Below are 13,598 nucleotides of genomic sequence, written 5' to 3' on the forward strand. Positions count from 1 at the left end.
GCCAGTGTGCACACAGTAGGCCCTCGGCCCCCGATTAAAGACGGCGATGCCGCTTTCCCACCACAGAAGCCGTGCGGCGCCCTGGGTCACAAAGGCGCCCGGAGGCGCTGGGGCCAGGCCGTGTTCAAGGCTGGAGACGGCTGGGCAGACCTGGAGTACGGCGACTTTGGAGCCTCCCATTCCAAGAAGCCAAGCATGGGCTTGTCCAAGGAAGCCAGGAGAAAGGAGTCTCCGTTTCGGTAAGGCAGGTCTCGCGTTTTTCTCGGGAACCTATATTTTCAGCCCGCATCAGCTGGACTCTACTCATTAAGCGCAGACGAGTGTAGCTGGTAAAAGCCAAGTAGCTTGGTGGTGTTTTCTTCTCTCAAACCCAGATCTCTGCGCTTCCTGCCGGGGAAGTTTAGACCCCTGACTCCGCACGGAACGATTCTGGGGATCACTGGCTGAGGGTGTGCGGTGAGGGGTTATCACGTTCAGCGTTGAGTGCCCCCGTTGCATTACGATCCACCGTCACTGCCTTTCGGAGCCCACACGCCTCTTCGCAAAAAGCGAAGCGCAGTCTGCAGTCACGGTTTCCTCTGCCGTGGTGTTCAGAGTGGATCCTTTGCATGCTGCTCTGAATTTTTGCTCATTTTCTGGACTTTTCCTGAAAGTTCAACATGTCTAGCAGTTTCTTTTTAAATTTTTAATTGGAAGATAATTACTGTACAATATTGTGATGGTTTCTGCCCGACATCAACATGGATACATGTGTCCCCTCCCTCCAGTAGGGTCTCGCTGTGTCCAGGGCCACCCCAAAGCTGTGGCCAGTGGTTCAGAGAGGGCCAGTCACCTGAGTGTCCACCTCTCAGGGGTGACCCCACTCCACCCTACTCCTCCCGGGGGTGACCACGGAGGCCTGGGGTCAGACAGGTGACAAGAACAGCCAGTGTGGCCAGGCCTCCGCAGAGGAGCGGGGAGAAGGTGGTGGTGAGGGGCCGCATGCAGAGCAACAGGCAGCGAAAACACCCAAATCACAAATGCCTCCTCTGGCAGCGACGGCCGCTGCTCGGAGAAATGCCCTCCGCGCTGGACAGAGCCAGGCCGGCTCACCGGAGGCCTGCGTTCCGGCGCCGAACCGGGGCTGGGGAGGGGGCGCGGCGGGCCGCGTGGGTACCCACCTCCCCCTGGGACCCAGCACGTCGCCGCAAACGCGTTATTTCCCTGCGGGGCATTAGGCTCGCGCGCGTTTTGTCTGGGATCTCTCCTAGCCCTTCTTCCCAACGCAGCCCTGCTCAGCCCAGCCCGAAGCGCGTCCCAGCACCCCCCGTGGGCCCGCACCCCCGGAGTGGGCGGGTGGACACGCCTGAGTCTCTCCCCTTTCAGCGCAGCAGCTTGAACCCGCAGCTGCCGCAGGGGTAGACGAAGAAACGCAAACACAGTCCACAGGGCGGATGCCGCTTAGGTCTAAAATCCTTGTGCTGCACGCTGTCCGGGATCGGGAGGGACTTCTGTCCGCTGCCGGGTCTCCGCTCAGCCGGGGTTGACACTCTGGGGTGGCTTATCGGCCAAAGGACGCCGATGGAGACCGCTGGCGGGTCTGAAAAGGGGTGCAGAGGGTGGGGGAGCGCCTGGCGGCGTCGCCTTGCTCTTCTTACCCGGTGACACCCCTCCCTGTTGACTTTCGAGGCTTCCAGAGTCGGTGCCCGCGGGCTCCAGGTACTCACCGAGGGAGAACAAGAGCTTGCCTGCCGCTGTGACCCTGAAATCGGACTCGGAGCTGTCAACTGCTTCCACGGCCAAACAGTACTATTTGAAGCAGTCAAGATACCTTCCGGGTAAGCAGAGGCCACAGAATGTTTCCTGGTGACCTAGGCACGTTAGCAGGTCCCGCTCGGGCGCCCCTGAGTCTTTGAGGAAAGGGCCGTGACCCGCCGGCGCGGCCCCCGCTGGCCCAGCCTGTCCCCAGGCGCTGTTCTGGCCTTTCTGCCTCTGCGAAACGGGCTGCAGAAAGGCCCGGGAGCCGCAAATCAAGGTGCCGAGAGTGCCCCGGAGAACACCCCCTCCCACCAAAGCTGTGCCTTCAGTAAACGCGAAACTTGATGCAGACAGTTCTGCACTCCCGTTACTAGTTTTTTATATATATGAGAATTTATATACTGTTCACTAAATAATCTGCTGTGTGCTTTAAAAAGATCACCTAACTGCTAGGTAGGCCACGCTTAGGGGCTCAAAAGGGGCCGGGGGGACTGGTCGCGGGGCCGCTGCCCATATCTGGGCAGAGAGGGCGATGACTTGCTCTGGGACTGAAGTCCCTAGGACCACGGCGAGGGGAGTGGGAATTAAGACCATAGGAGAGGGTGCGCTTTGGAAAGGTGCAAAGGCATCATCAGTCAGCTTGTCAGTTTTGGTGTTGAAACCATGAGGAGGTTCTGTTCTGACTGCAAGAGCAGGAGTGTAATAAGGTTTTCAGAACACAGATTCCCGGGGGACATTCCCCGCCCCCCACCCCCCCTTTTTTTTAAACTGAATCCACCTCACTGAAATAAAATCAATGATTATGGTCCCTACAGAAGTGCGCCCTCTCGTGGTGGGAAAGGCGATTGTAAAATTTTCGGCAGACCTCAGTGTTAGTGGCTCTCTGCGACCCTGTGGACGGTAGCCCGCCAGGCTCCTCTGTCCACGGGATTCTCCAGGCAAGAATACTGGGGCGGGTTGCCATTTCCTTCTCCGGGGATCTTCCCGAACCCGGGATTGAACCCGGGTCTCCTGCACTGCAGACAGATTCTTTAGTGTCTGAGCCACCAGGGCAGAAGATAAATGCTTCCCAAACACCCTTTTCCCAGTTCTGCTTCTTTCCTAATGTAGTTTTCAAATTATTTCAGGGTATCTGAGACCTGTCTGATTGTTTCCTTTTCACCCAGTAACCAATTCTGCTTACTCTGGGTCAGAAGCATGACTGTAAATTGAAGCCTGAGAAACACTCAAAATTTGCAATCTAAACCTGAGCCTTTCTGTACCCTGTTCTGACATATTCTGTCTCAAAGACGGCCCCTCTAGAGCTGGGTGAGAATTGAAACTAGAATTGAGCTCAGCTCAGTCACTTGGACAAACATTTATTGAGCACCTACCGTGAGCCAGCAGAGAACAGATACACAAAGAAGTGATCGTTGACATTTATTTCTGGGCCATAGTTACTCATTGAATATCTTCAGGAATAACAAAGAATATTGCCTTTGGGCCCCTGCCTTTTTTTTTTTTTTTTTTTAACTGTAAAGCTAAGTATTAAGGTCTTATGAAGCATCAACCTTCAGGATCATGGGAGCTCCCGAAAGGTGCCATATAATTTCAGGGTAGCATGACATCATACTGCAAGGATTGGCAGATCTGTGACACAGGCCTTCAGGGACAGAGAGGCAAGAGTCGCAGTTACTGACCTGCTGCTGACTGGCTGTGTACGGGAGCACGACTCTGCGGTTCTGTCTTGTTACTTGCAGTGGGACTGCAGTCATCAGCTCCCCCTGTAAGCCTCAGGAACTTAATGATCACACGGTGGTTGTTGCAAATAGAGTGTACGGAGGACATGCTCACCATCTCTGCGATGCCCCCTGGTCTCACTCCCGGTTCTGGCACGTTTGAAACCCGGCTCGAGTGGACCTTCTTGAGTTTCATTATCACATACGGTCCTTCCTTCCACCTGGTGAATCCAGCGTCCTGTGTCATTTCTGTGTGTGCCCCTCCCAACTGTATTTTCACTTTTTTAGCAAGACACGGATTCTGGGATCTGCCGCCCACTCAGTCCATGTCACGTTCCCCCCACCCCCTCCATCCTTGGGGTTGGCCCCAAGGTCATTCCCTTCCAGAAACGCACCTCCCTACCCACTACCAGGTTGTCAGCATGATTCACATTTCAGCTTTAAAGTACCTTTTAAAAGAGACTGGCTTAGTTGCTTCCGTTTTTTGCCCCCTCGGCACCAGATTCTTCTAAATAATCCCCACACTGCTAATAACTGGCTTCTCTACAGCTGTTGATGTCTCCTTTTTAATCAGAGTAGATTGTAAGAGCCATAAAGGCAGAGACTGGTCTGTTCTGTTCACCACTTTTTCTCCACTGCCCACACACTGCCTGGCATGCAGTAGGTGCTCAGTCAATATTTGCTAACTGACTTTTTAATTTCCTTTGAGGGGAGGGATGATAGAGTGATTTCTGCTTCGCTTTAAGAGTGTTTAGTTTAAGAAGTGGTCTAGAAAAGCCTGTAAACTAATACATGTTTTAAAATTCTACATTTTGCCTATTTCCAAGAAAACTGAAATCTTTAAAAAGGCAAAGAATTGAAGCAGTTATCTTCAATAGTATGTATGTACTTTTAAGAACTCGGAGTATTGCAAAGCTAATTGTATTAAAATAACTTAACTATTCAGGGTCCATTCTTTGTTGAACTATAAAAAGTGTTCACCTAGAGAGATTTGTAGTTTTTCCCCCTGACCTTACACCTACTTTGGGGGTAAATATTTAAAGATGTTTTTAACCTGAGGAATTGCTACTTGCTGCATCTTCTTTATTGTTGGGTAATTGCTTATTGTAGTTCTATTTGTAGGTATTTTATTAGAAACCAAAATCCATAAGGAGCTACATCCTACAATAAAGGGAAATGATTTACCTGATGGAGTGTTTCCTTAGAGAACTGATGATAAGTAACCTTGAGGTTCAGTTCAGAAACTACCAGGCTTGCTTCTGGCTTTAAAACAAGAGATATTATATGTCTCATAAACGTGAAGCCTTGCCAAGGAGCTCAGTTTGTGAAAAGCCAGAGCCCGTATCACCTGGGGAGAGTTTCTGACTCTCCACATTAATGGTAGGGAACATACACGTATGACCCAGAGGCGTAGACAGTGTGACGACTCCAGTGTCTCCTAAACTGAACCCAATTTAATTATCAGTGAAAAGACAGCAAATTCTGGAAGTGTTCAAATCTCTTTAACACATGTTAAGCCAACACCCTCTGACCACTGGGTAACAAAGGCTGATTCTACCTTTCCCAGATTTTGGAAAATCATAAATAAACTGTTGAGATTTTACTGTATCTGACATGCAAATAAGCTTCCCAGATGAATCTTTACGTGTACTTCCCAACTTCTCAGTTCTCCTGGGTTCTTGGCCACATGTCTGTTTTTCCAGCTGAATCCAGCACGTTTTCCCAGCTTGAAACCAAGTGTTCCTCAAGGGTCTGGCACAGAGCGCACACTCAAAATGAGTGAGTGACATGGAAATGTCTTTTGGAAGATTTTTGTGCCATCTCAGTTTTTACAAAACATTTAGCAGGAAATGTTCAATGTTTATTATTATTTGCATGAAAACAAACAAACAAACTTACATTTCTAAAAGACACTGTGAGGATTTCAGGTGATTGTGTTGAGGGTTAGGAAGGTGTCAGGGTCCACATAGTAAGTATTTGCTATCTTACAGCCAAAATTTATTTCCATTCCCCCAAGTTGTTTCTAGTCTTAGTTTGAATGTGTATTTTTCCTTCAAGTTTATGATCACACTCTAACCTCTGAAATGACTGTTTTGTCCTTCTAAGGTGTAAACCCCAAGAACGTGTCCCTGATTGCCAGTGGGAAGGATGTGAACCCGTATGTCTGGAACAGCCAGTTGTTTCCTAAGTCCCTGGGACCCTTGGGGGCAGAGCTTGCTTTCAGAAGGAATAACGCAGGTAAAGCAAGATTGCATCCAAAGTATGAATTTACGTAGCTCTCCTTCTGCAGATCTTTACTTTAAAATGTACTGTGGCTGCCTTCTTCCAACCAAGATGCCTTCGGGGGGCACAGGAGGGCTTCCAGCTGGTCCTCAGCACGGAGAGTTTTCAGGAAATCATTTGCTAGATCTTAACTTCTCTGTGGGTTCTTTCCTAAAATGGATCTGCCTGAGCAGGGGTCTCTTTTCTCCTGTTTTACAGAAGAAGAGACTTGTCACCACCGACTACAATGTGTCCCCCTCTCACACCCACCACTCAAGTGTGGAAACATCTGGGGTGCCAGTCAAAGGGCCGAGTGTGGAAACATCTGGGGTGCCAGTCAGAGGGCCGAGTGTGGAAACATCTGGGGTGCCAGTCAGAGGGCCAGTTTGATGTTTCAGTGTCAGTGTTGAGAAAGTGAGTGCCTCTGATGATTGGGGGACAGATTCGTTTTAAGTCAAGTGGTTTCCAGTTCTTAACTTGTAAGAAAATTGAAGGAGAACCTGAGTTACAACTGAATAATTAAAAATCATTCTTAAAATTAACATTGTATTAATTCCATTGTACTCCAACATTTATGAGATTTCTAGAGATTTCTCATTGCTTCCCATCTTAAAAAAAAAATTGAAGCTGAATTCTGTCTGATTTTAGTAATAAATAATATTTATTTGGGCTTCCCTGGTGGCTCAGTGGTAAAGAATTCATCTGCAGTGCAGAAGATGGGGATTCAGTCCCTGGGTTGGGAAGATAGAGCATGACAACCCAGCCCAGTATTCTTGCCTGGGAAATCCCATGGCCAGAGGAGCCTGGCAGGCTACAGTCCATGGGATCTCAGAGAGTCAGACATGACTAGCATGCTCTATTTATTTACGGATATATGAACCACTTGTAAAAGGGTCCATCTTTCTCATTAAGAGATGAATTTTTTTAAAAAACCCAACCTTTCATTTTTAATAATAAAGTTTTATAATATTCACCTTTTTGATTAATTATATACAATGAATCATTCTAACTAAAACAGAAAAAAAGTATTTTAATATACTTATGGTTGGTTATGAGATCCTTTTTAAAGGTTTTAATCTATACATATTTTTGACTGGTTAAAGACTTTTAAATCTAATATTATGTTTGGATAAAATGAGTTAACATGAATAAAAATAAAATTTTAGAAAGAAAAGAGATTCATGTGAAATTTCTACCTGTCACAAAGGACTGTGGTCACAAATATCTTAAGTCAGTATTGGTGAAGGTAAGATCACTATGGTATTTAGATTCCACTGGTTGTATTTAAGAGAGAGATGTAATAGTTTATTTTTAAGTGTCTATAATCACACTATGCCAGAAGGTACATCCTTTGGCATTGCTAAGACTTATGATGAAACATTTTAGAGAGCAGCTGAGAGTGAGTTCTTTTTTAAAAAGGAGAAGTAGGTGGTCTTGGATCAAGAGGGTGAGGGTCACTGCTGCAGCTGAGGGGTTCTGAGTGACGTCACACACTCTGGGTACCTCACAGGCTTTCTCCACGCTCTGAAGACTCAGCCCACCCAGCAGTGCCGAGGTGTCCGACACTGCAGCACTGCGCTCTGCTTCTTTTTCTCTCAGTTACTTAAAAATAGTATTCACCGAACCAACTGGCTGAATACAAACAACAGCCCCACAGCTTTGAGCCTCAGGGGAATAGATGATCGACAGCAAATGAAAGCTGTGACTGCACAGAAAACATATTCTTTTAAGGTTTCTTTCTGGATCTTATCACTGATCATGGAATCCATTTCTTCCTCTGCTTTTCCTGTAACATTCTCCTTCTTGTTCTTTCTTTCTTTCTGTCTTCTCTTTAGAAGAAAGCATAATCAAACCCATTGAAAAGCTATCATGCAATGAAAGCTTCCCTGAAAAATTAGAGGACCCACAAGGTAATTTCTGGGCTCGGTAGATGAGTAGAGTATGTCCTTCGAATCTCCTGTCCAATGTGCCTCTCCACATCTATCCCAAACGTGGTCCTAAGAGGCCCCTGTGATGGCCAAAGGCACCTGCTTCCAGGGGTCAGATCAGGACTAGGAGAGACGGGAGCGTCCACACCGTGAGCGGCCTCTTTCTTCAGTTGTTGGGATTCTAAGAGTAATTTGCTCTCAAAAAAGCTCTACACTTGTCTTCTGAAATTATGACAATTTATAGAGATCAAGCAAACCTGGTATTTTCACTGACGGTGGTGGAGGGTGACCACAGCTGACACGCGTTGGACAGCAGATCTGTGCTCAGTGCTTCGGACCCACTCGCTCAGTCCGCACAACGACCCCTACGAGAACAGGGGCAGTCGCCAGGGTGCTTTTATGATGACGAAGCGCCCTGAGGGATGGGGGCTTCCCGGAAGGAAACCCACTCTCAGGTCACGAACTGGAGTCACACAAACCTGGGGGCGTTCAGGGTGACCTTCTGGGTTCACGTTCGATCTCGGTCACTTACTGTGAGAACTCAGCCAGGTCAGGTGTGGGTAACATGCCTCTGAGGGGGTGCTATGCGGACTGAATGGGGGTGAGTGCCTCTACGCTCGTAGTGCCTCGCATGAAATATAGAAGATGCCCTCCAAGTAGAATTTAGCGTTAGTAGTGGTTGTAATCAGTTACTCTCCGGTGCTTTTAAACTATTCACCTTTTGACTCTGAAACTTTATGATACGTCACTAGGAAATCTTGGAAGTTATGCTCCTTACAATCAGGCAGGATATATTCCTTCCTTTCTCAAAAAAGAAGTGGGGTCAGCTGGCCAGAGGATACACTTCGCACCTCTTGGTGCGACAGCTTCAGGTAAGAAGAACTTCAGATCACAGTTTTTCAGAATTCTGATAAGAAGGGCACGTCCAAAGACTGTAGTCACTTTTCCTGAGTGAAGACCTTTAAATTAGTCTCATCTATTAACTACAGTTCTAATAGCTTTTGGCAAAATGTCCTGTTTTCCTTCCAAAGATGTGGTTTGATGAGTCTAATGACAGGAGCCACTTACACAAGGATGCTGCCACTGAATTGTCCCAACGACCTCATCAGGTCGACCTTTTACGGATGAGGAAGCTGACATTGAGAGCAGCTCACTGAGGGTCACTCAGCTCGTAGGCGGCGGAGGTGGGACTGAGCCTGTCCGTCCAAGTCCAGAGAGAGGGCTCTGCTGCACGAGGAGACGAGAGGGTGACTCTCTCAGAGCTCCCTGCCTGGTACCGTGCACTGAGCAAAAAAAACCGCGACAGATGCTGAGGCTCCGCCCCGTGTCAGGTAACGGGCGGCTCTTCTGCAGGTCCGCCTTAGAGACTTTAGAAATAAATCGCAGAACTCTCACCGGCACTTGCCTTGCAATCTAGTAGGTGGTGAAGTCTCCTTCCCCACCCTCCGATGTAAGGAGGAGTTAGGTCACGCCTCTGCAGTGGTGTGGCGTGTAACAGCCACATGCAGGGGGGTGCTATGAGGTGAGGATTCTGAACTTGGGTTGACCTGATCTGACCATGAATGTTGTCTAAATTATTTCAATCTAAAATAGATATCCTGCCTGATTAAAGCACCTAAAATAAACACCGAGGCAGATAACTTCAAGTTTGACAAGGTACCAAGTTACAGTTTAATTTAAAAGTTGACTTCAAAAGTCTTCTCCCAGCCAGGATCTTATATTAGAAATCCTGGTTAGAGTCACCAGTCTTTAAAGTTCACACTCTTGGAGTTAAAAGTGTAAAAACCGCTGGACTCTTGCATTTTATGTCTTACCACAGTAGAAGTGCTTAATCAGTACTGTTACCTTATCTGTGAAAAGAAATGCTTCAGGGTCTCTCTGCTGAAACAAAATATATAAGTAAACATTTTATACAGCAATACTTTTTCTAAAGCCTGAAATATTTTAAGCCAGCCTTATCACAAGTCACTAGCCATGACTTGCTAGCACTTTTTAATATGAAGACAGAAAATCATGTCTCAAAGTTATTCTGAGTACCTGAGAAAGTATAAGTATTTTTGAATATATTATTTTATAAGAGATTGGAGCCCTTTATATGTTAATTATTCTGTCAGATTAGCATGCATATTCCTGGTTTCATTTTTTAAGTAAAATGGTCTCTCATAACTTTTCATCTCTTCCATTTACTCTACTTATCAGATTTTCCTACAGATCGTGCTAGGAGGAAAGGTAAAAAAAAAAAAAGGAGTAAACATTAACCATTCTCAAGTGGTCAGTGCAAATCCTTAGGAAAACACTGTTCTGTAAGAGATGTGTCTTCCAGCCCTCCCACTGGTGTGACAGTTGCCCACAAGGGAATAAAACCAGGTCATTACCGTATTTACTCGACTATTTCCCGTCTCTCGGCCTCCCTCTCTGCTCTAGTTCTCACCCTCGAGTTTGGAGCAGAAACGTCAGATAAGCCGCCTCCTCCCTCGCCAGGTCGTCTCTCATCGAGCCCCCTTGCACCCCCCGGTCCCCTGCTCTGACAGCCTCAGGGACTTGGAGCAGGGACCGGGTTCAGACACCGTCTGCCCCGAGGCGCGCTAACTCACTGAATCCTCCCAGCGCCTCTGCGGCAGAAGGCGCCGTCGTGAGCTCCACGGCACAGAGGTTTTCTGTCTTGTTACGGATCACCTTCTTAACTGGAGGCAAACACCTTTTCCTCTGGCCAACAAGGAACTCCTTGTTTTCGGCAAGGGCTAAACGGCCCTGAGAGGAGACATGCAGGCTTTAAAACGAACGCGCAGCCAGCGTCCGCGGGCTCGCAGCTCCGCTCTGGGGGTGGTGCAGGGTGGGCACCAGGTTCTTCACCCCCGGGGGGGCTGGAGCCCTAAAACAGTTACTTCTCAGGAAGGACTCCTGCCTCACCGCAAGATGATTCTCTTTTGAAAGAAGGTTTTACGAATACTGGCCTGAACACAGTCTCCTTCAAATGCATTTGGGACTTGACTTAGACTAAGTCGCGATGAGTAAAGAAAGCTGCTCTGGGTGTTACTGCCCGGGCCCTCGCTTCTCACCCACTGGTAACTTAGGGAAGGGGTTCCCTTTTCCCTTCTCTGAGCTACCGGGGGCCTCCTCCCAAGTGCCCTCTCCTCCGCCCGCCATGGTACCATTCTGCTCAGCCGGGGTCTTCAGATGTGAGGGCGCTAACTTATCACACTGATGCTGGTCTGTATCCGAGGGGGTCATAGCCAAAGGGCGATTCCAGCAAACACGGCGCTTATCTGGCCCTTCTAGACGCTGTCCCCGTCTTTGTTAGGGAGCCGTGTGTTGCCTCTGAGAACTTGAAACCCAGTACGCGTGGGATGAAATGACCTGTTAAAACCAAGAAAGCGCTCCTGGCCTCCTTGTCCCGACCAAACCACCAACCCCCCGGCTGACCGTCACCAGGATGGCGCCTCACTTGAGGCTTCGTTCCTTGTCAGCCAAGGTTAGCAGCAGGTCAGGACCCACCTGCCCCCATGAGTTCCTCCTACACTCCCGATTCTACAATAAAAATGTAAGAAAAAAACAGGAAAAGCATGCAAATAAACAGAGCAGAGCTAGTATTAAAGTGTACAGAATGGTTAGTCATTTCAGAATTGACTCCTACAGAGGATAATCCAAGAATGATACTGACCACATTGTGTCAAAAGGTATTTAAATCCCAAACAGAAAGATGGACCATCAAGGGAGAACAGCTTGACACCTGGCTGCCGGATGTCAAGAAAGGGGCAGAGGAGGGATTGAGAAGTTCTCTAGAAAATTATTTTACTGCTTTGTCATTTGAGATGCTCAAGCAATCAGAGCTTAGAAATGGTCCAGGTAACAAATGTCTAACACAGTAAAATGTTTCACAAAGTCTTCATCTGCCAAATCTAAGTATGAATAACATGAGCCTCGTAATGAAAGGTTTGGGGTCCGAAGATGGCTCACCATTCAAAGGGAGTCTGTTGTCATCCATCAATTTCCCAATAAAACATTTAAGTTTCCTGACTCTAAAAACCACATTTTCAGGTTTAAAGAGGAACCTACAATGGGACCCCACGAAGTCAGACTTTACAGGACTGACAATTCTGAATGCATTTTCTGTAGTGAAGCTGTGTTCAAGTGTCATTTAGATGTAACCACAGTGTAATATAAATAGTTGCTAACACTGGGAAAGACTGCGGGCAAGAGAAGGGGGCAACAGAGGATGAGATGGTTGACTGGCATCAATGATGCAACGGACATTTGAGCAAACTCAGGGAAGATAGTGAAGGACAGGGGAGCCTGGCATGCTCCCTGGGGATGCCGTTCACGGGGTCGCAAAGAGTCAGACACGACACTTAGTGACTGATCAACAACCGTGTGGGTGTTGTCCATTGAACTGAAACCAAGGAGCAGCTCTTGGTCACCCAAGATGGTATTGCCTATCTAAGTACGATGGGTGCTTCAGTGAGCAAAACATGGAAGAACGGCGGTGTCAGAACTATAAACCAGAAATTAAGGCTCTGAAGCTGCTGAAAATGCTAATTGGCATCAGCACAGTTCTACACTAGAGTTTTTGGTGTTTATATATGCATATATATGAAAAACTTCAGAGAACACCAAATTAATCTTTTAAATTCAGATCTCCCCCCATGAAATGAACTGCTTTATTTTGCATGGTCATCTGAATAAAATTCTAATTTCTGACTGTGCTTTCTTTCAGAATATTCCTGGAGCACCAAAACTGGGCGGGGGCAGTTTTCAGGACCTACTTACAATCCTACAGGCAAGAACCTAAACATTGTGACCCGTGCACCGCCAGTGCCGTCCGTGCACGGGAGGACAGACTGGGTGGCCAAGTATGGAGGCCGCCGGTAGGAGTCTCGTGTGAAGCCCCACGGCGCCCCGCCTCCGAGTCCACGCAAGGCCCCTGACCCTGGGAAATGTCTACAGATGTCTATTTCTACTGTGTTCTGAAAGAAATATATAATAGTGGGTACCCTGAAGAGCAAAAATCATCTATTGTATTTCTTTCCTAGAAATGAAATGCCTTTTCTTAGCATCATTGCCCACAGTGGTGATAATACGGGTAGGACTTTACAAAGTATTGAATAAACTTTATCTGCCAAAGTATCAAGTATTTGATCTACAAATTAGTAGACACTAAATACTCTAAGAAGCTTTTTTTAAAAAGAAAAATGCCTCCAGAAATTAAGTGTTTAGAGTGTTTTATATTTGCCCCAACTAATACTATATCACTTGGCCTCAAAGGTTTGTTTTGTTTTTTTACAGCAATTATGTAGATGGCTGTGGGCTGTCCGTTACAGTTCTTTGTGGCCAAGGTTCTACTCTACCATTTGGCAATGGTAATTTATAAAAGATGGTAATTCATCATCTTCCTCTTTTAGAATGAGATAATTTTGGAAGCAATGATAATTCCAACCTAGAGCAGGGTGTCTTAGAAATACTTCTTTAACAAAGATTTCAAAATTACGTCACCTGATTATAGCAGAGAAGAGAGTCTCCTGTTTGATTTTGACCAATACAACCGCTGTGATTTAATGGTGACATATCAAACCCAATGCTTGATGCCTTCCAGCTTGATCAAGTCAAGGTTCTGTCATCTTCACATCAAGCGTGTTCATCACTTTCAAAACGCATTGTTTCGGCATTCCCACCAGACACAGTACGCCAGCTTGTCCTCCAAAGCAAATTCTTGCTGCTGCTGCTGCAGACAGATCACTGACTCAGCTCTGAATGTCACACTTGCTCTGAAGAGCAAATGCATTCGGTTGCTATAGCGGTGATCTCACTTATGACATGTTTTCTTAGCTTTATTTTTAAATTGTTATTTAAAATTGACATTTTGAACTTAGAACTGGTCTATTTAAGCCTGTCATTTTACGGACTGGATGTTCTTTTTAAAGAATAATGTTATCAAACTGCTGATATCTTATGCATT

General features: G+C 46.8%; 1 protein-coding gene across 1 annotated transcript in view; it reads left to right on the forward strand.

The window, feature by feature from the left end:
- Window positions 1–13,090, forward strand: part of MAK (male germ cell associated kinase) — a 47,788-nt gene extending 34,698 nt beyond the window's left edge. The window contains exons 10-13 of the mRNA XM_065912498.1: window positions 67–239; window positions 1,669–1,817; window positions 5,562–5,693; window positions 12,360–13,090. Of these exons, the coding sequence (XP_065768570.1) occupies window positions 67–239; window positions 1,669–1,817; window positions 5,562–5,693; window positions 12,360–12,514 (609 nt within the window). The 3' untranslated portion in view covers window positions 12,515–13,090. The remainder of the gene's footprint in view (window positions 1–66; window positions 240–1,668; window positions 1,818–5,561; window positions 5,694–12,359) is intronic.
- The last annotated feature ends 508 nt before the right edge of the window (window positions 13,091–13,598 follow it).

The sequence above is a fragment of the Muntiacus reevesi genome, chromosome 20 (genome assembly GCF_963930625.1).
Source record: "Muntiacus reevesi chromosome 20, mMunRee1.1, whole genome shotgun sequence".
In the NCBI taxonomy this organism is placed as follows: Eukaryota; Metazoa; Chordata; class Mammalia; order Artiodactyla; family Cervidae; genus Muntiacus; species Muntiacus reevesi.